This window comes from Lemur catta, chromosome 18, assembly GCF_020740605.2.
Source record: "Lemur catta isolate mLemCat1 chromosome 18, mLemCat1.pri, whole genome shotgun sequence".
NCBI classification, from domain to species: domain Eukaryota; kingdom Metazoa; phylum Chordata; class Mammalia; order Primates; family Lemuridae; genus Lemur; species Lemur catta.
In genome coordinates, this window is record NC_059145.1 from 29368052 (window position 1) to 29395183 (window position 27132).

Genomic DNA, 27132 nt, shown 5'->3' on the forward strand with positions numbered 1-27132 from the left:
ATTCAAACCAAATCTAACTACCCAGTCCCAAAGCCCATACCCCGCCCCCAAACCCCTATCACTCTGTCATGGTGCTTCAGTGAGTATTTCTAAACAGGAACACATCACACCTTTATTGCCACATTTAAAACCTATGGTCCAGGCTGGACGTGGTGGCTCACGCCTGTAATCCTAGCACTCTGGGAGGCCGAGGTAGGAGGATCTCTTGAGGTCAGGAGCTCGAGCCCCGCCTGAGCAAGAGTGAGACCCCATCTCTACTACAAATAGAAATATTAGCTAGTCAAGGTGGCCCATGCCTGTAGTCCCAGCTACTCGGGAGGCTGAGGCAGGAGGATTGCTTGAGCCCAGGAGTCTGAGGTTGCTGTGAGCTAGGCTGATGCCACAGCACTCTAGCCTGGGCAACAGAGCAAGACTTTGTCTCAAAGAAAGAAACAAACAAAAACGACCTGTGATCCACAGGATTCTCTCTTTTCCTTTACATTCCTCACTGTCCTCTCTCTTCCTACTGCTTCTCCACCGCGTTTCCATACCACCGGCCCGGAGGGGGATGCCACGGGCCCCTCCTGCTGAAAGGCAATTTAGCCATAAAGGCAAGGATGCCCTGGCCAATCTCATACATCTTTTCTGTCACTCCACAACAAAGAAAGGGAAGAAAACCCACTGCAGAGCTGATGACACAGCGTGTGGGATGTCCCTGGATCTGTGTACACTTGGCCTACAAATATCACAGCAAGCTCAGCCCTGTGCCCTATCAACCTACAAAATGAAAGAAAAAGAAACAATATACACAGGAAGCAAGGCTAAGAGGACCAGAGGAAGGGAGGGCTAGCCAAGACCTCGCTTCTATTATCCTGTGACCCAGCAGTTCCAACTCTCCGTATCGACCTTAAGCAAACACTGGCAAATGTACACAAGGAGGAACAGGTAAAGATTGTTTCTCTGTGAAGTGGCCTTAATGACCATCAGCAGGAAAATGACCAATCAGCTCTGTGACTTATTTTTCACAACAGAATACTATACTGCAATTAAAAGGACTACCTTAAGGTAGTAGGGGTCAACGATGAAATATTTCTAAAAACCATTATCAAATGAAAAAAGCAAGCAGTGCAATGATAAACACAGTATATTATCTTAAAATAATCTCTGTATTTGTATAAATGTATTTGTGTAAACCTAGCTTCATATTCTAGGACAGCAGGATGAACGGAAGTAGTGAACAGATTCAAGCCTTAGCTGAAATGTTCTAAGAAGGAACATACTCACATATTATATATAATTAAAAAATATATATGCCAGTGGTGCCTAACCGAGGAGTTGATGCTCCTGTGTTCCTGGCCCCTCCACCCCCATCAGAAACAGAGATGATGCCAACCTGAGAAGGCACATGCCCGAGTCTAAGCACTCCCAAAGAGCTACGATGTCATGCTCAGTTTACCGGAATGTGTCTGGGAAACCTTTAGTCTGATGCCCTCCTGGCTCCCAGCCTCATCTCTGGCCTAACTTCAACATTTTGCCACAGATCCCTTAAGGCTGTGGGTCTCTTGCTGTAGCTCAACTTGAAGTGGCTGTTTTCTGTAAATCTAATCTAGTAACAGAGCCTAACCACATGCCTATATTCTACCGTCATTTTCCATGCTGAGTTTAGACATCGTCTAGCCTTCAACCCTTCAACAAGGAGCTACCACATGCCCAGTGTGCTAAGGACTTAGCAATAGGCAAGGATCTTGATACCCAGACCAGTCTAGTGGCCTGAGCTACCCACACTGACCACCAACCCACACCACCAGCCACCTGGATTCTGTCAGAATTGAGTCACTGACAGCCAAACTGCCAAAGAGTTGTTTTCAAATGCCAGTCCCACCACCAACCAGCTGGGTAACTGGGGGAAACTTTTTCTCTCTGTGAGCCTTGGAGTTTCCTCATTTCTAAGGTGGAGACAATATTTTAGAAGCAGATAGCTTAGGAGACCTCTTTTCTCATGGGGTTATAGTGAGGACTAAATTAAAATATGCCAAGTGCTAAAAATTCAAGACCTGGAACATACCATTCAACAAGCGGTAGTCTCATTCACAAGATGGTGTTAGAGTAGGAGTCGGCAAACCTTTTCTCTAACAAGCCATACAGTAAATGTTTCAGGCGTGCAGGTTATAGTACTCTGCCATTGCAGTGCTGCTTACAAAGGGAGCCATGCATCGTGGTCTGCACCTGTAATCCCAGCTGCTGGGAGGCTGAGGTGGGAGGATCCCTTGAGCCCAGGAGTTGGAGGCTACAGCTGAGTTATGACTGTGCCATTGCTCTCTAGCCCAGGAAACAGAGCAAATCACTGTCTCAAAAAAAGTGAAGGAGGGGGCACGGGCGTGTTCCAGTAAAACTTATCTACAGATGTAAAATTTCAATGTCATGATTTCACATGTCTCAAAATATTATTTTTAATTCTTTTTAACAATTAAAAAGTGTAAAAAAAGAAAATATGCTTAGCTTACTATTATACAAAATAGGTAGTGGGCCAGATTTGGTCCCAGGCTACAGTTTGCTGATCCCTGTGTGTGTTAGAAGAAATCCTATAACCTACAGAGAGAGCAAGAAATCCCAACCAACCATGCAGCAAGTTTTTCCTCCCTGTAGAGAGTTGACTACAATCTCTGTTTATTGCAGAAGTCTCCAGCACTGGGCTACTCGAAGGAAACAGAACATCTATGAATTCATATACATATACATGTTATATGTTTATATACATTATATAATATATATTAATATGTATATATTTATTCCTCCTAAATTTTGTAGTTTTGATAACATAAGTAGAAGAATACATGTTTTAGAAAATCATGTTGAATACTTTCTCCTTGCTATAAGAATACCAGATCTAAGAGAGTTGAACAAGTTCTACATGCCTCTTCTCAGAAGCGGCACACCTAACTGTAATAAAAAAACATGAGAACCTGAATCTCATCACAAGGAAGCATCACACAAATCCAAAGTGGCCTATACTCTTCAAAGGGCAAGGTCATGAAAGAAAAAGTTCCAGATTTGAGAACACTCAAGAGACAGGACAACCCAAGGTAAAGTCTGATTGTGAATTTGGATCCTGGACCAGAGAAAAGTTAAAAAGAAAAATACTTTAAAATTGGTTGTTCTCCTGTAAAAGACATTGAGATAATCAACTAAATTTGACTAAGCCCACAGATCAGATAACAGCACTACATCCACACTGGTTTTCTGATGTTGATGACTGCCTTATGCTTATGCAAGACAATGTCCGTGTTTTGAGTAACACACCTTGAAGTATTTTAAAGTAAAAGAGCATCATGTCTGCAACTTGCTCTCAAACTATCCAGAAAATAAAAAAGTGTGTGGGGGTGGTGGGGCTTGTTTTGTGAATGTGTATGTAGAAATGAAGACAAATGTGATCACCTTAATATTTGGAGAACCTGGGCAGAACGGAATACAGCAATTTTTTGTACCATTTTTACAACTTCTCTGCAGATCTGAAATTATTTCAAAATTTAAAAATTTAAGGAGAACAAATGATAGCTACAAGTTCCCTGTTAAAAAGCCCTTTATATTGAGAGCATGTTTGCTTTTTATGTTTCTATTTTACAAAATAATATAGGATGGTATTTGCCATCAGTACCACAAATAAGCTAACATCAAGACTGCATCTAATGTCACCACAGACCCTTAATTTCCGCCCTGGGTAAGGTAAGAAGTCAAAACACTTCTTCCGTCCCCGTAACTGTAGCCCCTGCAGTAGTCCCTCTGCCCCTGGCACCCACACACCTGCTCTGCATCCCATGTGTGGGCAGAGGACTAGAAGCAGGCAGACATATCTGGGTGTGGAAATAGCTGGGTGACACTTAGCCCTGCAAAGGAATAAACGGGGAAAGAAAATGGCAGCCCAGTCTGCCTGATGATGCCCTACCATTCTCATGTCAACGTTAGTCAAAGCCGCCAAGTAGATTCATTCCAAGAGACAGCCCCAAGACACATGGGTCATCTGGACCAAAGGAATGCCCTCCTGTTCCCACTGCCTTTCCCATTCCTGTGTTTCCAGGTCACTGATTCTCACGGCCAGCCTGGTCTCATCATCACTGGGGCCAGTTCCTTCTCGGGAAGCCAGACTCTCAAGAGTAGCAACTTTTCAGTACTGTGGGCCCTGCAGACAAGACAACTTTAGAAACTGGTGGTTCAAATGAATGGAAGAACAGTCAAGCTTTAGTTTCCTACTGGTGGCGGCCCAAAGCAACAAGATCTAAAACCATCTCCAATTTCCCTGCGTTAATGTGCTCACTAGTTGTCATACATATCATCTTCATACACAGAGCCCAATCCCAAAACCCATACAGGAAAATGACCTGCTAATTGGGTCCTCAGTGCCTCCATCATAAATAGATACTACAACTGGCAGCGTAATTAGCAAGCTTCTGCTGCCAAGACAACCACTCCCCTCCCCGCTCCCCCACTGAAGAACTTGTCCTTCCTGACCTTAAGTTTCAAATCCTAGATATTTGGGGACAGAAAAGGTCTACTCATTCAGCAGAATCTATCACTTAATAAAACCAATTAAAGTAGCAATTAATTCAAAATCCATACTAGCAAAACAAGGCAAAAAATAAAAGAGAAAAAGAAGAAAAATTAAGCAAAAAGCAAACTGTATTAATAATTTCCTTTGCCTCAAGTCCAGAGGCCTCACCAAAAATGCATGTTATGAACCATTAGTCCAATCAGTGTCTTCATTTTTCTTCTGTGACCAACCTGATAGTTCCACAAGGCAGGCAGCAGCACCTGGCACATAGCAGGTCCCCAACAAATCAAACAGATTTGGGAGAAAAGAAGGCTGCTTCTTTAAGAATTTTCTGCCACTGACTGAAGGACAACTTGGACCTTCATCATTCATCTCCTAAAGAATCAAGCTGTATCCTGAATAAAAGATATTTTAATATTCACAATATGATTCTAATATTGTTTTTAAAATTAGCAACCCTCCAAAAGGCTATAGATCAAATGGTAAATCATTATTTATAACTAGGTATTGAGGTTACAGATGATTTCTATTTCCCTCCATGTATCTTTATGAATTCCCCTATTTTCTATAATGAACGTTTGTTTTTTTTTTGTTTGTTTTTGTTTTTCTTTGTTTTTTTTATTTCAGCTCATCATGGGGGTACATAAGTTTAGGTCATATACATTGTCCATGTCCCGCCCATCCCCCCAAGTCAGAGTCCCAAGCGCGTCCGTTCTCATTCTCCAGACAGTGTGCCTGGCACTCATCATGTAGTCATACCTCCATCCCCTCCCCCATATAATGAACGTTTGTTATACCTCAATGATCAGCGAAAAAAGTTATGAAAAACATGGAGACATGGAGATTAAAATGTCATTCCCATTCAGAGAGAGCAGTCTTCAAACTCCAACATGCACCAAATCACCTGGAGTTCTTATTGCAATATAAATTCTGATTCCACTGGTCTGGGCCGGGGCCAAATCCTGCATCTAACACGCTCCCACGGGAGGGTTGGACAAAAGCAATGGCACTTTGATTGCTAAGGACCTATAAAACATGAAAATAGTTGAGATGCCAGCAATGCCAGTTTTAAAGACATGATGATGGTAACAAGGCCTTAAATCAAAGCAGGGAAACATAAGAAAAGTCTTACAATGAAAAATTAATGTGTTTTGGGCATCAGCCAGAAAGAGCAAAAAAAAAAAAAAAAAAACCACCAAAATAAAACAAAAACTTGAACTTTACTTGAAAGTACAGTGCTCTGCTGGAAGCACTTGTCTTCGTAGTTAAAAACAAATGAAATTGCTTCTTATTGATTTTAATTTAGGTTGGAACACTTGCTGTCCAATAATGCCAGAAAAGGAAACCGTGAGTGCTGTGAGTGGAGACAAGATATGATGAGAGAAGAACTCTGGAGGTAATCAGACACTCCGCTGACCTCCTGTCTGAGCAGTAGTTAAAATGTGACAGAAAGGATTAGGTGTGAACAAAATATATAGCCAGATGTACAGCTTTGCATTAATTTCATCCTCCAGGGCCTCTTACCATTATGGACTCATTTTATTATTTTTTAAATTCAGGCTCTAAATGTTGTTCAATTAAGTTTTACTTGTTTCCTTACAGATCCTTAGGATTCTAATTTACAAATAAAATCAAGAGAAACAGTTAGCACTAAGTGTTACCAGCGTGTCTCCTTAAGATACGCTGTCCCTAGCACCAAAATAAAAGTCCTCGATTCCTGAAGATAAAAAGCTCAAAATGAATGATCTCGAAAAACCAAGCAGAGGAACAAAAATCACTGTTAAAGGACTATTTTTGGCAGGCAGGAGAGAAGGCTCCTGTCCTCAACACACCTAGTTATCCATCCTTTTATATACTTCCAGTGGATATTGACGCCATCTGAGTGAAAATGACCAAAGTCAACCCTTGGTTAACACAGGCAGAAAAAGAATGCATTGAGAGGATGATCTTGGACATCTCAAAGGGTCCAATCAAGAGCCAAACAATCTGGCTTTCAAAGGGGCAAGGATCAGAGCAGCTCTGAGGATTCAGAGAGATGGAATTGAGAAAGATGACAGTGTCCCTATGTCACCTGGCTCAAGCTACCAATTCCAGGGAGAAAAGATGTGGGTTTTATACCACCCTTAACAAGGGGTGAACAGAGCCCCTGATCAACAGACAATCCCATCAAGACCATGGAGAAGAGACCAATACCCAAAGAGCAGCAAAGGTGCTATTAGCCAAAAATGTTACAGAGAGGCTGGGTAGGCAAGAGCAAGAGCAGTACGATGACAAGCACTGTCATGTGCTTGCTAGGGACCAGTGTTCTCCTCACATTCTCATTTAATTCTTACATCAACTCTGAGATAAGAAGCATTATCCCATCTTATAGATAAGGAATTTGGGGAACTATGGACACACAGCCATCCCTCCACGAAGCAGGGAGACACCACGGTCTCAGTTTACAAACTGAGAAAGTCACTGAGCCTTGTCCTGTGCGATTTTACAGTTTCCAAGGACAACAGAATCAAATCCAAATGCCTCAGCCTAGCATTCACGGGACAGTCAACGCACCCAACATTGGCTACCATGCCTCTCAAATCTCTGCAAGGTCCATCTGCAAGCTGACAGTCACTAGTAGCTTTACAGAACAAGGACGCACAGAAGATACAAGGCAGACATGAGTCCGAGACCCAGAAATGCATGACTCTGCCCTAACAATAAGCCCATTTACCTACTGGTCAACTATGCTAGGCTCATGACTACCTCTCCTCACTTCATTTTGTACACATAAGATACCAGCTAGGCTACTCCCAGGAAGGTATCTGATCTCATGACCCTATTATTTCTGAACGCTAACGGTCTGAGGTCTCAATCAGTACTTCAGCATTATCTTCAGCCTTACACAGGAATACAAACTGTTTTAGGGACTTTTATCTTACTTCCCTAATTTACACATTTTTAGAACCCCCATAACACCAAGTAAAGTGCTAACACATGGAGTTTCCACTAATAGCTGATGCAAATCCATTATTTTCCTGGCAGTAATGTGCCAGAGGATACCCCCTTATAGTTAAAAATCATAATGTCCCACCGGACAGGGACAGCTCAGGCATATATTCCTGTATCTACAGACTAGTAACAATGAGGTCCAGAAGTCAATAGCTTCACCCAAGAGTCAGTCTGGTCATCCTTCCTTTCCAAGCATCCCAACAGACAAAAGAGTATGTGGTTAAATTCAACACACATTCCACCCTGATTAAACAAAGCAAAGGCTCCCTGGTTTCAAATTACGCTACTTTCTGCCTGCGGTCACCTGGGATAAACTGTTCAGCCTGACACTGTCACCTTTCCCTCCCAGAGAAAGCGGCATGGATCCCAGGGTCATGCCAGGACAACCAGAAACAATGGACTAGAAATTGTGACCACTTTGGCTACATGTGGTTGCTACCCTTGGAACATTTATCATTTACATATTATGGCATATATAAATATATATTCGGCATCGCCAGGACACACACACACACACACGAGATAAGGGTATCGTACCTGCTAAGATCAAGAAGCAACTACAGGCTCTCTCATTTACTCTTTGCCCTTCTTACCTCCTGCTACCCTCCCACATTCTTGTGGCCACCTGCTCTGAAACCACTAAGCACAATCCTAACCTCACAGGAGACAAAAAGCTCCACAGCTGTGCACAGCCTGCACTCACAGTTAGGGAAGCAAGGGAGGAAAAGCATGCCAGGAAACCTTTACTGCTAAAACAAGGGCTTCCATTACATTAGAAGAAAGACAGCTGATCTGACCTTCCTTCTTACCCCTGAGCTCTCACACTTGAGTCTGATTAGCTGGTGTCTGGAACTAATTAACAGGTGTGGCAAGAAAGAAAAAACCTTGCCAACTTTCTCACAGGGAATTAATGACTCTAGATTTACAACCCCTCCTCTAGGCTAGAACTAACTGAGAGCACAGTGAGATGGGATTCATTATTCAAATAGTATCAACCTACTCAGCTTTTAAAAGTACCAACAACCAAGAAAAGTTTCAAATTCATCCCGAGCTACTAAGCTGGTTGCTTCCTTGGCTACAGATGGGTGCAAAAGATACCATCAACAAAAAAAAAGTGGACCAAGCCCTGAAGCCTTTGACAAATCAGAAGGCAAGAACACGTGTTGGCTATGCTCTGGGTCTAAGATAGCAATGAAAGAAACAAATATTTTCCATCCATGAAAAGACATTACTTCTCTGTAATTATTCGGAAACCTCCAGAACCCAGTACAAATCGCACACTACACCTTGCTAACATGCCCTCTGTAGACAAAGGGTGTAATTATATCCTGTTACCCAAGGTTACTTAAGAAGAGCTCCTGAAGGGTTTCTATAGCCAAAAGAAAATAATCATCTTTAAGTCCTTTTACTTTATTCTTGGCCACAGGTATAAAACACACTTAATCAGTAAAGTTTCTTCCTTACTTTTATTAACACGTGTAGCATTTATGAAGTTTAAAATGCATTCTAGCATTTCACTAACCGTAAATCAGAGTATAGCTGACGTTGAACAACTAGGGGCTTAGGCACTGACACCCCCACACAGTCAAAAATCTCTATGTAACTTTTGATTCCCCCAAAACTTAACCACTAACAGCCTACTGCTCATGGGAAGCCTCACCAACAACAGTCAATTAACATATTAACAGTATCTACATATATCTTATGCATTTATGACATCTAAATATATGTCTTATAAGTGAGAAAAATAAGTGGTATTTATTTTTCCATTCCTGAGATACTTTGCTTAGGATAATGGACTCCAGTTCCAACCACGTTGCTGCAAGACATTATTTCATTCTTTTTGGTGGCTGAATAGTATTCCATGGTGTATACATATACATATTCTTTATCGCTCATCAGTTGATGGGCACTTAGGTGGATTCCATATCTTTACAATTGTGAATTGTGCTGTGATAAACATCTGGGTGCAGGTGTCCTTTTGATATAATGACTTCTTTTCCTCTGGGTAGATACCCAGTAGTGGGATTGCTGAATTAAACAGTACGTATACTTTTAGTTCTTTGAAGAATCTCCATAGTATTTTCCACAAAGATGGTACTAACTTGCATTCCTGCACCAACACCTATTGTTTTTTGACTTATTAACAATGGCCATTCTAACAGGGGTAAGATGGTATCTCACTGTGGTTTTAATTTGCAATTCCTTGATCATTAGTGTAGTTGAACATTTTGGCCATCTGTGTATCTTTTTTTGAAAATATCTTGGGTTTTTTTTTTTTTTGTCAGTATTTCTAGGCCACATGGTGAGTTTTTTCAAATTGTCACAAACGTCCAAAAAATTTTCCAATATTGTATTTATTGAAAAAAATACATAAAAGTGGACCCACGCAGTTCAAACCCCTGTCATTTAAGGGTCAACTGTAAATACAAAGACTTGACCCTATTCCACGTATCCCTACTGTAGCCAAGTGCCAAAGAATTAAGACTTCTGTCCAGGTTAGTCTTCAATCCTCGCTCACCTGGCCTTTCCCCTTTTCAGAACTCAAGTTGTCAGTCTTAAGGGCCCAAACTTCAACCCAATCAGTGCACTTCACAAGAGGTACACAGATGGTTACCTATGTATGAACAGAACCACCATGTTGTTAGGAAGAGGATCACTGGCTTTGGAATCGGAGGCCTGCTTCCACCACTCTCAAAGGTATGTGACACTGGGCAAGTTTCTTAACTTAGCAAAACTTCTATCTGCACACCTTGGAAAGACAAGGATGAATTACACATAAGATGTGTCAAGCTTCTAACATGAGGTTATTTTATTTTACCATAATCATAGTGGGTACTCAATAAATGGTGGTTAATGGTAGACACATTGTAAAAACACCTGCAGAAGGAGTAACAGCAGAATGCCAGGGTGCCCTCCCTCACTCGGCAAGACTGGCTGGTAAGGGAAATGTTCTGCCCTCAGGGCTTACAGTGGAAAATACTACACAAAAGTAAAACTCCCAGACCTAGTGAAGGGACAGGGAGAGAGGGAGCTGTCATTAGTGGCAGATACAGGTGATCACAAGACTCCCTAAAAAAGGATGTGCCTTGATAACTTGGCAAGGGATGACTTGGCAAAATGCTCTATGCGGACAGAAAGATCTGGAGGACTAGTCTCCTTTAAGAGTCACTCTGAAGTCTGGCTCAGCTGAAGTATGAAGAAGTCCTCAGAGAACTCTCCTTCCCATTCCCACATGGGCGTGCACAGCTGCTCCCAGAAGCCCTCCCCTGAGTTTCCAAGACAGGCTCAGGGCTGGGCCTAAGGACGTCCAATGCCCCTTCAACACCCTGACTTACAGATTCAACATCCTTGTTTATCCCTTGTAAAAGAACTTACCACTGAAACCCAGATTCTTATCGCCTGCACCACACAAAGGGCATATGTCCACCCTGCCAAACATTCCCTGGGAAGGAAACATTCCTACTGGGACCCTGGAAAACAATTAAACAGGGATGGGGTTTTCCCAGCTGCCCTCTGCTTCCCTCCTGAGCACCAGCCACCCCTGCCCACGTTCTTGGCCTGTGGACACACTTGGACACAACAGGGCCCAAGCAAGAAGCCCTTCCAGGCGGACTTGACAGCTTTCTGATAGATGCCCTATCTGTCTCTCACATTCTCCCCATTTTCCTTTCCAAATTAAATAGCAAACTGGAAAGTACAGAGAATATTTAATCCACTTGGAAAAGCCACCCATTTTAACATTCTGTTGGAAAAAGGAACCAAGCATCATAAGATAAGAGGGCATTTTGGATGTCTCTAAACTATACAGATGCAGAGATCACCACTCAATCCAACTAGCCAAATAAATACACAGCTGTATTAACGCCTGGACCACTGGTAATAACCCAGAGTCCAGAGCCTGGATCCTGTGTGAGCCTGGCTAGTAACAAAATACCTAGGAAAGCACACGCAAGGATCCAGAATTCTAAAAGCCTCCTCCACCAGGCACGAGGGACTGAGTGCTGTGATGGATTAGCACTTTGTCAGGGAGCTTCTGTGGACCATGTGGAATTTTTGAAGATCTCCTAAGTCCCTTCTGCCTTTCACACTGCTGAGCATGAGCTCAAATCAGTATGCTCAAGGTATATATATTCTAAGCTGTCCCTGGATTTGCTCAGCAGCAGGGGCCAGTCTGTCTGCAACCATCCACGGGTCCCATGATGCATCACCAACAGGAATAAAAGGGAGAAATCAACACCAGGAACTCTCCAGATGCCCACTCATGAGCCGGCAAAATAACAATAATGGTTATTATTTTCAACTGATCACTAGATGCCAGGTCTGTGCCATAGGCCTTATGTGGCTTAGCCCATTCCCTCCAACAACCTCATGGAGCAGGGACTGTCACCCCATTTCACAGACAGGCAAACAAGCACACAAAGCTAAATGATTCTCAACTCTGTATCCTGATATACCCGGAATGTCCCAGTGACAGTACCTCCCAGAAGGCAACTCTCTCATCAAGTGACAAGAGTTCTGAAGCGGGAGGGAGGGAGAAGAGATAATCAGTGTTGCATAGAGGACTACAAACAAGAAAAGCTCTTCTGGAAGGTGAGATAAGATTGTATAGAGCACTCTAGACCAATGATGACTGATAAAAACACAATGCAAGCCACGAATGTGAGCCACACGCATAATTTTAAGTTGTATGGTAGTCACGTGAAACAATAAAAAGAAACAGGTGATATTAATTTTAGTATTTTCTACTTAATATACCTAAAATATTGTTTCAATAGCCACGGAAAATTTTAATGAGATATTATACATACTTTTTTTCATGTCTTTGAAATCCAGTGTATACTTTATACTTACAGCACATCTCAATTCGGATACAACATACTTCAATAGCCACATGTGGCTAATGGCTACCATATTGAACAGAGAAGCTCTATAGACAACACAGAGTAAATAAGCTAAGGCTCACCATCAAAAGGGATGTTTAAATGGAAAAATTCATATGCAGGAAACAAATACAGGATTACTTGATGTCATCCAAGTACTTGGTATATTACCAAACACCAAAAAAAAAAAAAATGTATCTGATGTCAGCTTCACAAAGGAATTCCTTTCACCTTTCATTCCTACTCCCCAATTTCCTTATTAAAAATAACACTGATCAGAAGACCACTCAAATTTTGAGAAACAAGCTACCCTAAAAGTAACAATGAATTTATTCAGAGTAAACACAAGACACTTTACCCGGTATAAACAACAGGGGAAAAGGGTCCATTAAGTCAGTCACAGTTTGAAAAACTGCTGTCACCAAGCCCATTCTTAACACTTACTTAAACAGCTAAGAATTCAGAAAGGTGTCACTTTGGAAAACAAACAGTCCTACAAGTGCCATAATCTGATGCAAAACCTCTGGGCTTTGAAGAAAGGAAAAATAAGCAAGTAATTTCAGATCCCTAAACCTCCATTAGTGGATCACACCAATTAGAATATGATGTAACCATCATCAAGAGACTGGATATTTTTTCCTGAATAAACAAATGAGTCAAATATGAATGCAAATCAATTTTATGGACTGGGAAACCTTAAAAATTGTCCATGTAGCAGCACACCTATTTACAAGGATATACAAGCCCCCTGGATATGCTTCTCCTTATTATGTTATTTTTGAAGGTTGGCTAATCTTAGTGTAGCACAGAGATGGCACAAAAGTCCTCTCCCAGGTCAACCCTTGCAAAGGATTCTAAGATCTAGTACAGGCTTCAGCAGCGAAGAGCTCTGTGATCAACTAGCAATGTCTGTGAGAGCCAACGGAATGGGAACCATTATCTCAAATGCCAATTTTCCATCTCCCTGTAGGAAAACTGGAAAATCATACACAGGGACAGGAAGAAGATATGTGCTTCTGACTTTCATTGAACATCACTGTTCACACGCACCTAGGGATGTGATGGGTCTCATGTTGACACAGAAATACACAGCAAGGCATGTGCATCCTACTAACACTGATAATTCCAGTAATGAGAATACCAAGTGTAGCTATACACCTGCTCCTTCAAATTGGGGGATATATAAGGCAAATTAAACCCTAATAGCCATCTTTAATTAGTCTCTGTCAGTAAAATGTTCCTGGTTAGCCATGTGAGCCTTCAATTCATCTACCACCTGTTCTGCTAGCAGAGGAGGAAGCATGACAGCATCCATGCTATCAGTGGCATTCCAGTTTTGTCACTTCATCAGCTATAGGATCTTCACTCTCCCTGGCTTCCAGCTTTCCCATCTCTTCACAGGGTTGCATGGCATTAACTGAGAACACTTTTATGCAAGCATTTGTTTCATAAATCTTGAGCAACGGCTATTAAAACAGGTGCCATTTAGGCCGGGCGCGGTGGCTCACGCCTGTAATCCTAGCTCTCTGGGAGGCCGAGGCAGGTGGATCGCTCAAGGTCAGGAGTTTGAGACCAGCATGAGCAAGAGTGAGATCTCGTCTCTACTAAAAATAGAAATATATTATCTGGACAACTAAAAATATAGAAAAAATTAGCCGGGCATGGTGGCGCATGCCTGTAGTCCCAGCTACTCGGGAGGCTGAGGCAGTAGGATCGCTTAAGCCCAGGAGTTTGAGGTTGCTGTGAGCTAGGCTGACGCCACGGCACTTGCTCTAGCCCGGGCAACAAAGTGAGATTCTGTCTCAAAAAAAACAAAACAAAGCAAAACAAACAAAAAAAAGGTGCCGTTTATAATATTCTGTGTGCTTAATGCTTTTCTGTTGCTTTGCACACACATCTCATTTAATCTTCACAAGGACTCTACAAGGTTGAAATTCTTGTTATCCCCATTTTATAGATGGGAAACCAATAAAGTAACTGGCCAAAGTTGACAAAGGAAAAATCTGGTATTCGCTCAGCATCTGCACAATTTTTAAACATGGATTTGCCACTGGCCTTTTTCACCAAAATCTACCTATTTTTAAAACTCTCATTCCCTCAGAACCCTGTTTAAAGTTCCCAAGGCATATTAAGAGTTGCTTTGACAAAGTCCTTTGTTAATGTGGTCAGAGAGCTTATATTTTCCCTAGATTCCCCAGAAATAAATTTTCCCTCCACTTTGTATCATGAGTGAAGGCAGCAACTTCAAGAATCAGCAGTTTCTTCATATCACAGTTAAGATACTTCAGTAGCAACTGAGTTTTTCTCCTAAAAAGCACATCCTAAAAAAAGTTCAGAAAGAACTCTAATGCCAGAGTTATCCACTGCTATGGTTTGCGTTTGTCTCTACCAAAACTCATACTGAAATCTGATCCCCAGTGTGGAATGTGGCAGTGTGAGGAAGTGGGGGCCTAGTGGGAAGGGTCTGGGTATGGGGGCAGATCGCTCATGAATGGGTTCTTCCGGCCCTTGAGTTCTTGCTCTGGCGAGACTGGGTTAGTTCTCCTGGGAATGGATTAGTTCCCTCGAGAGTGGGTTGTTACAAAGCCAGGACACCCCTCAGGTTTTCTCTTCTCACGCGTGTCCACTTCCACTTGACCTTCTCTGCCATGTTGTGACTTAGCACAAGAGCCCTCCCCAGAAGCCTGGACCATGAACTTCCCAGCCTGCAGAACCATGAGCTAATAAACTTCTTTTCTTTATAAATCACCCAGTCTCAGATATTCTGTTACAGCAACACATAATGGACTAAGACAACCACTCTATATCACATGAAATTTCAGCAGCTTACACCCCAATTGACCAGGTGAGAAAATGAGGGCCCGATGCTTAAAACTGTCGAGATTTTCCATACCCTCCATTCATGGCCTTTACCCACATTAAGTAAAAGAAAATGACAAGTTTTAGAACAGAAAACAACTGGTTGGAAGAGGGATAAAACAGAACAGGCATCAACTAGCAATGTGTTCTAGAAAACTTAGCTTCTGCCTAAGCACATCTGGAATCACCAAAATTCACCAGCCAACATCTGTCTCTAACGGAGGGCAGCAGATGAGGTGGTCAACCCATACTTGCCATCCAAGCAAAAATGGTCAGTTCAGTCAAGCCATTCTTCTACACCAATCTGCCCAAAGCCATTACTAGACAATAGATCAACATTCATCTTCATGCTTTAGTCAGCAGAGGCAAACTCTGCTGCCTCTACACACCTCATTCACTGTTTCTAGAACAACCAAGCCTCCTCCTCGATCAACCTTAAAGCCAAGGCTGCTTCTCACACAATGACCACCACATTCACAGAATTTAGCCTAAGTTATTCCACAAGAGAGGAAAGAAGGATTTCCTACCACTGCAACTCTCAAAATATAACCTTACTGTCCCACAGATGCTTGTCTTCTAATTAGAATAGAATCTTGTTTTTGGCAAGACATACTATAGATAGACTTCAGCCACCATGACAACATATACAAGTCTGAATTCTCTTAAGGAAGACATGAACCTTGGATATCATATCTGTTAAGAGGATGCAATATACAAATGTGAGATTTCAGAAATCTACATGCAATGATATCAGTGTCTCGTAAAATGTCCTGAAATCATTTTGAAGAGCATTATCTGTCAGTCCTCAAAATATGACTACTGCCACCTAGATACTGAAGATACAGCAGATGGAAGGAGGAATCTGGGCCTGCCCTCAAAGAACACAGTCTAAATTTGGCTTTTGTTCATACGCGGGGAATGTCTATAAACGTGCCATACATCATAGTGACCACTTAACGAACACGCGCTGAAATCAGGGTGAAGGAATCATCCCCTTAAATCTCCTGTCTGTCCAAGCTAAAAGCTAGCCACTCAATACAAAGTTCAGGCTTTCATATTTTGTTGGAAAAATTATGATATGCAGTATTTCTATCATTTATTAGAAATTCATATGCAAAAATTAGGGGAGCAGGGATATTGAAAAATTAAGTGTCAAGGAACTCACTAATAGGCATCTCTAGTATTAATTTACTCAGACCCTACTATATAAGTTACTGGCCTTCTCTCTTATCTCATCCATCCCCTTCTTAGGTCATCTGGTAGCAAGAAAGTGACCAAGAGAGCCAGTTCTTAAATTAAACATTTTTTTCAAAACACCAGTTTTTTAATTGAACAAGCTAACAGAAATTTAGATCACCAGTAGAAGTCAACACATTACTGTGAAATAGTCAAGTAGCAGGGCATTTGTAGAGCCAAGAAAGGACACAACCAGGATAGCTGACCTTAAGCTTCCTAGGCCAGACAGGAATGAATTCACGTCATCAGCCAACAACGCAGATGCTTGCACTAGTGCAAACACACACACACACATTTATCCACAACCAATCCAAGCAACACAAAACCCCAAACAGGCCAAAAAAATAAAAAATAAAAACTCTGTCCCTCAGGTAGAAATCACCTGTATGTGGGAGACAAACACCTCCAGGGACCCAGCTGAGTATTGTAAATAACCACTATGGGCCAGGTGTGTGCCCCATCCCAAGAGGTAGCCACTATTAATTCCAGTTTAGTGTTGTTGCCAAGCAACAACACAGGCCCTGGACTGCTATACCGTCCTATTTTTCAGGTGTAACCCAGACTTTTATGGGAAGCTCTATATAAGAGCAGGAACATCCATCTGTTCTGGTCACCACTGTCTCCCCAGGGCCTAGAACAGTGCCTGGCATGCTCCAAATACTCAGAAAATACTTGTTGATGGCATGAATGTGAAATGACCAATTTTTAACTTAATTTTTTGTTTCCAACATAGTACAGCCAAACAGAGCATCTGCTAGCCAGATGCCCCCTGCAGAACTCCAGATAACCCAAAGCCTATTCTTTCTCCATTTCTCTTTTCCAGACACAGATCCAGAATTAGCTTTGTGGTATTTAGAAAATGACTCCTGCCTCCACCACCCCAACCATAAATCATATTAGTTTTAAAAGACACAGGTTAATTTTAAAGGCCATATATTACTTTCTTGACATGAGCAAATCTCCATTTTTTTTTTTAAACCTGGATTCCAGGAAAAATAAAGTTTAATGTTTAAAAAAAAAAAATTGTTTATTGGCATTCCATTAACCAAGATCCACTTACCACCTAGTTTGCTACTCCCTGGGGATATTCTGTAGCAAGGTTAGCAAGATAATGGAAGGGTTCTTAGTGCCTCAGGAAGCAAATTCTCACAGGAAAAAGTTAACAAAAGGTACACCCCACAAATCACAATGTGTAACTGAGCATTTGACTAACATACTGCAAAAATGCCACAACCTTTCCCAACCGTCCAGCTTGGAATCGGCAACCCCTCAAACTCCAGAAAAAATTTAGAAGCCATTTAGTTAAGGGTGAGGAAAACAATCCCAAAGAAAACTTGAGGGTCTTGCCCAAGATCCCGCAGCTGGTTGGGCTGGGTCCCATGGCCAGTTCTAAACTCCAGAGGAAAAATCCAGAACCCAAACCATCTCTCTTGCCAAGCACAACTCCTTCAGACCTTTTCCTGAAGTTATGATTCAGAGCCTGCAGCCCACACTGAGATGATATATATGGGATAGAAAAAATGCCACATTATTACAAAGTAACCATATTTGAGGCCCCAAATAAAAAAGTTCTCAAATTACAAACCAAATCAATTCAGGTTATTTTGAAGAGGAGTAGAGTGGAAGAAAACCTCACCACCAACAAATTCAGACTCTATCCACAGTTATTATCAGCTTATTCAGAAGCTAAAGTAATTTGCTGAAAGGTCCTCTCTTCAATGTAACCAAATAAAATCCTACTCTAATTGTGTTATTTCCTTATTTAATTGTAGCAAATACAGGAAGACACCTTTAGTTCACACGGTGTTTATGGCACTTGCTTATATGGGAAAAGTAATAGGGTGGGATACGTAGAGCTGGGTCTGGTTTTAAATTGGTTCTTCTGTGCAATTAGAAAAACAGCTTCCCAACTGTCTTCAAACAGCAACTGCTCCGAAATTCAAAATGATCCTAAGAGATGATTCGAGAAACATATTATAGCCACCCCCCACTTACTACCCAGGTGATCTTTGACAAGTCACAACCCCCTTCAGCTTTAGTTTCCTTGCCCTAAAATGGGGATAATCATGGTTTCTACTTCCAGGGAGGATTACAGGCATATAAAATGATCAGGCACAGGGCCTCAGTCACAAGTGCTCGGTGAGTGTGGGCTATTGTAACCACTGTTCCCATTTTAAGAGATGCAAACACTGAGGCCCATTTGCCCAAGGTGACTGCTTCAAGAGACCAAGAATTTCAACCCAGCTCTGTGGGGTCCTGGTTTCTGAATAAGATGTATGTACATCTGGAACTCCCAGACCCCCAGCACCACCCAAGCCCACTTCCCCAAGAGGTTTGGTAACCCACCCAGGGCAGCCCGGCTACCCAGTGACAAAGCTAAAACTACAGCGGACTCTGAGCTCCCAAACTCACTGAATAGAAACACTTCAGGAAAAGTGTTTTTTTTTTTTTTTAATGGATAGAACTCATTTATAAATAACCAACCATTGTTTTGTAAATAAATCCTTTTGACAATTCTTAAAAAGTTTCTTAAGGACAATCTTAAGTCAGTATTTCCTCACTAATCTCTACTCTGCTTATTTATGCCTGGTAAATTGCTTGTGGCTGTGTCTCGTATCCAAATTACGCCAAATTAATGAGTTTATCTGACTTAAGTGCACTGCGGGATTTCTGAGGCAGCCGAACGGTAGGAGAACTCAGATCCTTCTTATGTTCATATTGTAACTGGTATGAATTCCTCAAAAGTATACCCACTGCATTATAAACCAACCTGCTTCACTCACTCAGAAAGATAGTATCACAGACCCAAAAATAAGACCAGTTGTCCTATTTTCTTACATGGAAGTGTTACATATTCCATGAACTATGCTTTCATTTCTTCTTTTTTAGTTGCTAGATTTCAGCAGCCAACTGTGTCACTTTGCTACTCCCCAAAAATAGCTAAACTGAAGAGTTTAAAATCACATTTTCTTGTTTGGCCAGAAAACCATCATGCTGGTTTCAGTCTGCAAAAAAAAAAAAAAAGCAGATGAGAGGGCAGGAGCTGTGCATGGGTGTGTGGTTCTCTCTTGGACACTCTGTAGGTCTGAATCCACCAAAATATGGAGACAGGCACAGGAGCATGTTCAAGGGTCACCCAAGTGCAAAACAAAAACAAACACCCAAATACTGCTGTTTATTTCCCATTCCTGGCACCAAATTAAAACCCAGAAAGGACAGTTACAGAGCAGACCTATTTCCCTCCTCTACCACACAGCCCACAAGGCCTAAGAAGAGGAATTGACATCTCAGGGGGCATGCCCAACCAACTCCTTCTACGCAGGGATTTGGGAGATTTATGAGGCACATTTTAAGCCTACAGAAAGCATTTTTCCCATTTTAAGCTGAGAAAGGAGAGATCTCCTTTGCAATGTGGGCAAGGAGTTATCTCGGACTTCACTGAGGCTTTCCCACTGCTGTAATCCTCAAAAATGTAACCGTTTTACTAATCTTCCACGGGATGTCCTTGTGCCCATCCTCAACAGCAAAGGCAGGTACAAAAACCCAGCACACATGCTTACATAAATTTTTTAAAAGTTGCTCATACATACAGTTGTCCTTTTTTGTTGTATTTTCCTCTTTTCATATACTCCTATCCAAATCTCTTAAATAGACATAAGATAAAAATGGTTCATTTATTGAGCAATTACTGTTTACCATGGCCAGTGCTAAATCCTTACATGCATGCACTCTCATTCAAGCCACACAAAAACCTTAGGAGTCAGGGTTCTATCACAACCCCACTTCACAGAGGAAGGAAAACAAAACAAAACAAAACATGAGGAACACAGAGGTTAAACAACTTGTCTGAGGTAGCACAACTATTTAATAATGGCAGAGGCAGGATGGCTCCAGAGTACATATTCTTACCCACTTTGCTACATTCTATACAACTCTCAATAGCAACCTGGTTTAGGCAAAAAAATAAAAAGCATTAACAAGTTCCAGGCTCCTAAAAGATTTCTCCTTGCTATGTGCTGACAAAACAGTAGAGTGACTCTCATCTAATGGTTGACAGGTATCACATTTCTCATTCAATGTTTAAGTTACCACCCACCCCACCCACCCCAAGTACAACAGTAACTCCACCCAATTCAGTTAGGGAAGCTTCCAAAAGGAAAACCAGGCACATCTAGAAGCTGATCAGCTGTTATTCCTCCACTCAGCCCTAAAAGAACTTTAAAAAAAATTTTTTTATAAATAATCACATCAAGTGCTGCAGTCATAAAAACCCTGAGCCTGCATAGGCCCAGCAAGGCATCTCATAGGCCCAGAAAGGCATTTTTCCATCAAAACATCAAACATCTTCTACAAATGATACCAAGTGAAATGGCCCCTCCAATTGTAGCTGTCCATATAGGAGGGGAAAACTACTCAGGGAGCCCTCTAGCTACTTAAAGCAATCTTGCATGGCCAACACATAAACCCAACAATCTTTTTCATATGAGTAAACCATGAATTAATCTGTTATGCATTGCCATCAGACTTCTCTGAACGTGAAACACACCTACATTCAAGACTTTTTTTTTTTAAGAGACAGTAACAATCTGTGGTCTTGGAAATTTGATACGGAAGAACTGTAGGAAAAAGCGGGGGGAAGTAAATAAAAGTTTTTGAAACACATTTATCTTTTTTTTGGAGTGATTTCATTGGTTACACCACCACATAAACACAATACCAAAAATAAATCAAAGCAAAGACCCTAACAGATAACTCCTTTTTATGGATGTGCATGTGATTTTGTAAGGGCACAGAACATTGCCGTAGTCCTGGGTTCAGTATTTTTTGAGCAAGATGGGCACTCCCATTTCTCAGACTGGGAAATGGAGATATTTGATCTTTTAAGTCATTTGCAGAGGCAGCTTCATTCTGGGACAAATTCAGTGACTGTTGCCAAATTCCACAAGAAGCTCTCAGAGCCTGTGGGGAACAGTCGCTTCTCAGAACATTTCTCATTTTCCTGAACCCCTCCCTCTACCTCATTAGTGACTACTAACTCTACCTAAATCAAGCTCAGGTGGACAATTAAAAGTGGGGGCAGGGCACCCTTCGTTGGCTTCCATCATATTAGTAAATAACACAGGCCTAGTATTTGCTACACAGATGTATTCCAAAATGCAATTTCAGTGATTACCACCCATCACCTGATAGTGATCAATCTGTAACCAAAGAGTATCAAGGGCTTATTTGAGGGTATCAGGTGCTTTTGAGGGAATTTTAGATGCTCAAAATTTTTCCCAGAAGCTCTGGGTTATGAAATGTGACCACATGAGAGATGTGTCCCCAGGATGAAAGTGTTAATGATAATTTTTTAATCTCCCAAGTCAGAATGCACACCCATATTGTAATCTTCATCCCGCTTAGAAATGACGTTTCATTGTCCCACGTGCTAGAAGTAAAGTGACGAATGAAAATCCAGATTTAGAAAAAACAAACAAGATTTCTAAACAAAAGGGAAGTGTGAAATCAACAGCCCACTAGCAATGCTTAATTTGCTTTCTTCACCTAGGTAAGGCTAATTTAAGTGCCCAGATCATCTCTTTGGTTAAGAAGTTTTCAGGAAAAGGGGGTCGGGGGATGGGGGTAGAAGAGTTTCCTAATAATAACTGTTCTAGGGCATTTTAAATGGCAAGAAAGTTCCTTTCAATTGATACAAGGATATAGCCGATTATACTACGTCAACTTGTGAGTTTTTCAGAACAGAAAGAAAATGTGGAACGGTTTTTGTTTTCTTGCATGAAGTTATCAGCATTTCCCGGACCACTTCATGTAAACAACATAATCTTTTATTCAATGAAAACACGTCCTTAATTAAGAGGAGATACTCGAAGCTTCACTATTGGATAGTACCTTTTTCTCATCACCACCTTTCCTACACAACCTTTTTTCCTCTGGCAACAGCAACTCCCCCTACTTCCAAAAGGTCCTATTTATGCCTATTTGTATTAATGTTCTAACTTCATCGACCCTCTAACGTGAACACTGTTTAGAAGGAAATATCAAAGATTTTATTCCATAACTGCCAAAGGGACCCAGTTTAAAGAACGGATAAAGATTCTTCATTTTCAAGTAAGACACTTGAAGGGGAAAAAAAAAATCCCCGTATGGTCTTTCACAACATTCCTAAGAGTAAGATTGCTGCCTTTCAAATATTACTTTTGCCTTTTTCTAAAAAGGCCATAAAGGATGTCCACCAGGACTAAAACATGCACATGCAAATGTGAGAGACAGCTTAGAGGGAGATTCATGATTCACCCGACATCAATCATGGATCCTCTAATTCTGACACATCCAAGGCGCACAGCTGAGCTTATCCATCTGAAGTGTTTCCAAAGGCAGTCTCCGAGATGTAATGTAATTATGGTACAAAACATATCAGAACCAAAGAGAACAGTTTCACTGAGAACCGAAAGAGAGAAGAAATCAATAGTAAAAAAAAAAAAAAAAATCTGCTGAATAGTTAGAGAATGTACAATAGATAAAAGGTTAACCCTCTCAAGCAACATATTTTACATCGTGTCAGAGGCAATTAAATTCCCAATGATTACAGATATATACCAAAGTTTAAATGACTATTTTAAAGCAAATCCTACACATAAATCAGGTGCTGGGGAGGGACTAGATGAGAGAAGATCGAGCTGATAACCGTGGAAGCTGGCTGGAGGGGTCTTCAAGGGTCCATTAGGTTTTTTGGCGTTTGTAAATTTTTCCACAATAATTTTTAAAAACACGTAGAAGAAGAATGTAATATGCCCAATATCATGTTTGAGAACACTTGTGCTTTGCACTTGGAAAGCATCACTTGAAGCACTAACCCTCATATGGATCCCACACCTGCCACACTGCTGTTGCTGAAAGACTAAAAGCCACGGTTTCCGATCTGCTGGGAGAAGACCCGTGGGCCCGGACAGTTTCCAAAACTCTCCCCAAACTACAGCTACCCTGTATCCTGAACAGGAGCCCACAAACACGACTGACAATGCAACTAACAAAGTAAGTACCAAGGGGTTTTGGCTAAGACCTCACAAGGAGGACCCTAATCCAAAACCAGAAGCACTTTTATCCCTTGGCGTTAGATAAACGCTTTCGAGGTTATGCCCAGGCAAGGAGGGGTCCCAAAGCGAACTCCAGCCCCCACCGAGTTTCGAGAAGCCCTGGAGCAGCACCGCCGGGCCGAGGCCGCCTCCACGCGCCCAGGCGCGTCCGCGGCCCCCAAGCCTCAGACCCGGGCACAGGCGCCCCAACCCCGCGGCGTGGAGGCGGCCGAGACCGACCAGTGGGGGTGGCAGGAGCCCGACAAGTGGCTCGGGGGCGCCCCCTGAGGTTCAGCGGCGCGGCGGCACCCTCTCCCACCGTGGAATTTCAACTCCGGCTGGCTCCCAAGGCTGCAGCACCCTCTCCGGCTGCACTTTTCCACGCCAACCCCCCTTCTTCCCCGCGCCTCGCACCACTGCCCCTTCCTTTTTTCGACACCCGGACGAGGGAAAGGGCTATTTACCTCGCAGCGTGGGCACGAAAGGAAAATGAGAAGACGAAAATGGTCCAAGCCCCACGAAGGCAGGCTCCCTGGCAGGCCCATTGTGGATGTCAAGCTTCCTCGGGCACCAGCATAAAGAAAATCACTGCATTCCCGAACGCAAGAAGGCACGAAGTGGAATCACAAGTTCCTCTTACATCGCAAGGTGGCCCTCCGCTGCCTCCCGCCGCCCCCATTAAAGCGTGGCCCCCACAAAGCTCGACCCCTGTGCACCTGAGCCCACTCAGCCGGCAAGTCTGTGGCAAAGAAGGGGAGTGTAGCAGGGGGAGATGATTAACACAAACACTGAGCAGGGATCCTTAAGGGAAAGCGGGCAGCTATTTCTCAGGGGAGATGTCCCCACGACCCGCGTCCCCACGACCCGCACCCCCGCAGAGGCAGGACCCCGGTCGGAAAACCCCAAGCCTCCGGGCGAGTGTGGACGCGCGTCCTCGCTCGGCCTCCAAGCTGGGGTTTCTTCTGGGCTGTGGCTGTGGCTGGAGCTCCGTGCGGCTCCACGGCCAGGAGGATGCGCAGAGAGAAACTGGGGGTGCAGAAGAAAGACGGGCTTTGCCTCTCTGCCCCTCGAGGCTAACGCCGAACCTGCCAAGGGGGCACTCGCTGCCAGTCCCTGCGCAGCGGGTCCCCGAGGGCAGCGAGGGCGCACGACGGAGCTGGGGACCCGCTGCACCAAAACCAGGCGCTCTGGCTGCCCGCGGACAGGCGGCTGTAATCAGGCAGAGTGGAAATATCTGCCTGTAATCAGGCAGAGTGGGGCACGTTCCTCTTTTCCTGGATTCAGATAACCTCCACCTGCGGCTATCCAGGACCTGGTGGATGAGAGAGAGCAGAAAAACGGGGGATTTTCTGTTCTTAGGGGAGCAAGGATGAAAAGCGAATTGACCCCCTTTTTCCCACCCCTTCCCCTGGCTAGGACAGAGGACTTGTCCTCCACCCCCAGGGATGGAGCCGGACAGCTTCGAGAAAGGCTCAAGGCTGCAGCCCAGTGAGCTTGCAAAAGGGGAGAGGGAGGCGGCCGGCCTCTGCCCTCCCCGAGAGGAGAGAAGAGGGGGGCCTGCCGGCTGACGGCTGGAAGTCGAGGGTCGCCGAGCCGCACACCGTTACGTGGGGTGATCTACTCTCGATATCAATGGTCAATATTGTCCCTGTCTTAACCTAACCAGAAAAGAGCGGGTGTGGGTCTGCCAGCCGCGAACAGCCTGCAAAAGGGCAAAGAGGAAGGTAGGCAGGGAGCGCGAGACACGGAAAAAATCCACCCCAGATCGAACAGCAACCCGGCCTCCGACCCGCCCCCCGCGCCCCGACCCCAGCAACCCAGCGGAGCAGAGTCGTGGAGGCAAAGGAGCCGGGGCTAGGGAAACCACGGGTCTCCCCAAATCGCCTGCTCCATGCCCTCCTATTGAGCCAGGGAGGCTGTCTCACGCCGGCAACGAAGCGCAGCCTGCGCCCCAGCCCCATACGGGCGGGGGGCGCCCCCGGCCCCCAAGACCAGAACGCAGCTGCTCCCCACATCCTCGGCGCTCCGCGGCCAGCCTCCGGCTTCCATCCCCCGAACACAGCCCTCCCAAACGTCCGAGAGCAGCAAAGCGAACCCCGGTTCTGAGCTCCTTCAATCCCTGCTGGAGCGAGGGGCGCACCCTGGGCCCCCCAAAACCACAGAAGCATCCTCCCCATTGCCCCCGTCTCCCCAAACCGCTTCGCAACTCTATCTCTCCCAATCAGCGGCGGATCAGCAAAGCAAGTCCCCTTTTCTCCCCATTCCGGCTTCCCAGGCCCCCCCAAACCGGAGCGGGAACAGACCCCCGCGTCCCCCGTCCCCTCCACGGCCGCCGCCTGCCTCCACCCTTCCTGACCACCAGCCTCCCTAAACATCGGCAGAGCCAGCGAAGCGGATCCCCCTTTCCTTCGCCCGACCCAGGCCCCCCTCCACCCTCTCCAGGGTGCCGGGGACGGACGCCCGAGCTCCGCGCCCCGGCAACTCCGCATCCCCCCCCCAGCGCGCCGGCCGGGGCCGCGTCCCCTCCGTGGCCGGCACTCACCGGGGAAGCACACGACATAATGGAGCACAGAACTGGTGATTTTCAGGAACAAAATCCACCAACACGGTTCCAGTAACCTCCGCATGTCCGAAAACGCACATCGAAAAGAGGAAAGCAGGGGGGGTAAACTTGTTGAATAAGTTCTTGCCTCCGTGCGAGCCTCCGCTAAACCGGGGCGCTTCCCCGGCTCGCCTGCTCCCCGGGCCCCCCGCGCTCGGCGGCCCGAGTCCCCTTGGAATCCGGTTAGCCGCCGAGCGCCCCCCGGAAAATCTCAAAAAGTGACCGGGAACGCGGAGCCGCGCCGGGGACGATCCTCTCGGCGGAGAAAAGCTGCTTTCTGTTCAAAAAGGAGCGAGCGGAGCAAGCAGGGCGAGGAGTCCGCGGACGGCGGCGATGACCCGGGCCCGGGGCAGGCAGGGATCACGGGCGGCGGCGGCGAGCAGCCGAGGATCCCCAACTTGAGTCGGCAGCGCAGCGCAGCCCGAGAGCCGGCGGGCGGAGGCAGGGCTGAGCGCGGCGCGGCGCCTCCGGGCTTCAGGCAGGCAGCTCCTTCCAGGGCCCCGGGAAGGAAGGAGGCATGTTTGCAAGCGGGGAAGGGGAGGGGAGAGGCGGGGGGAGCGGAGAGCCCCCCAAAATAGAAACGGCCGAAGGAAATGGAGAAAAACACAAAGGATCTCAGAGGGGCGCTGGGGCGAGGGCGCCTTCAGTCCATGCTCCTGAAAGTTGTGGCTCCGACGCAGGCTGGGGAGGAACGGGGAGCGCGGGGCTGGAAACTGGCCATGCCTCCATACAGGAAGTAACATGTGAGCATGGATCCTGGCAGAGACTTTAAAGCCGGCGAGCGAGCGAGCGGGAGCGCGCGGGGGCGGCGGGGGCGCGCAGTCCCGGGCAGCTGGCGGCGGGCGCGCGCGCTCCGTGCTCTTAAAGCAGCCACGCTCGTCTCCCGCCTCCAAAGGGTCCCAGGGCTCTGCTCAGCCGGTGTGGCCCCGGGGATTGCGGGCTCTACTGGGGCAGTTTAGGGGC

General features: G+C 44.6%; 1 protein-coding gene across 2 annotated transcripts in view; it reads right to left on the bottom strand.

Annotated features, from left to right (window-relative positions):
• PTPRG (protein tyrosine phosphatase receptor type G) overlaps positions 1–26906 on the bottom strand; it is a 667952-nt gene extending 641046 nt beyond the window's left edge. Inside the window, exon 1 of one of the 2 annotated variants that reach the window (XM_045530961.1) lies at positions 26110–26906. In XM_045530961.1, the coding sequence (XP_045386917.1) occupies positions 26110–26194 (85 nt within the window). In that variant the 5' untranslated portion in view covers positions 26195–26906. The remainder of the gene's footprint in view (positions 1–26109) is intronic. The other variant, XM_045530962.1, reaches the window with a different exon arrangement.
• Positions 26907–27132: the final 226 nt, after the last annotated feature.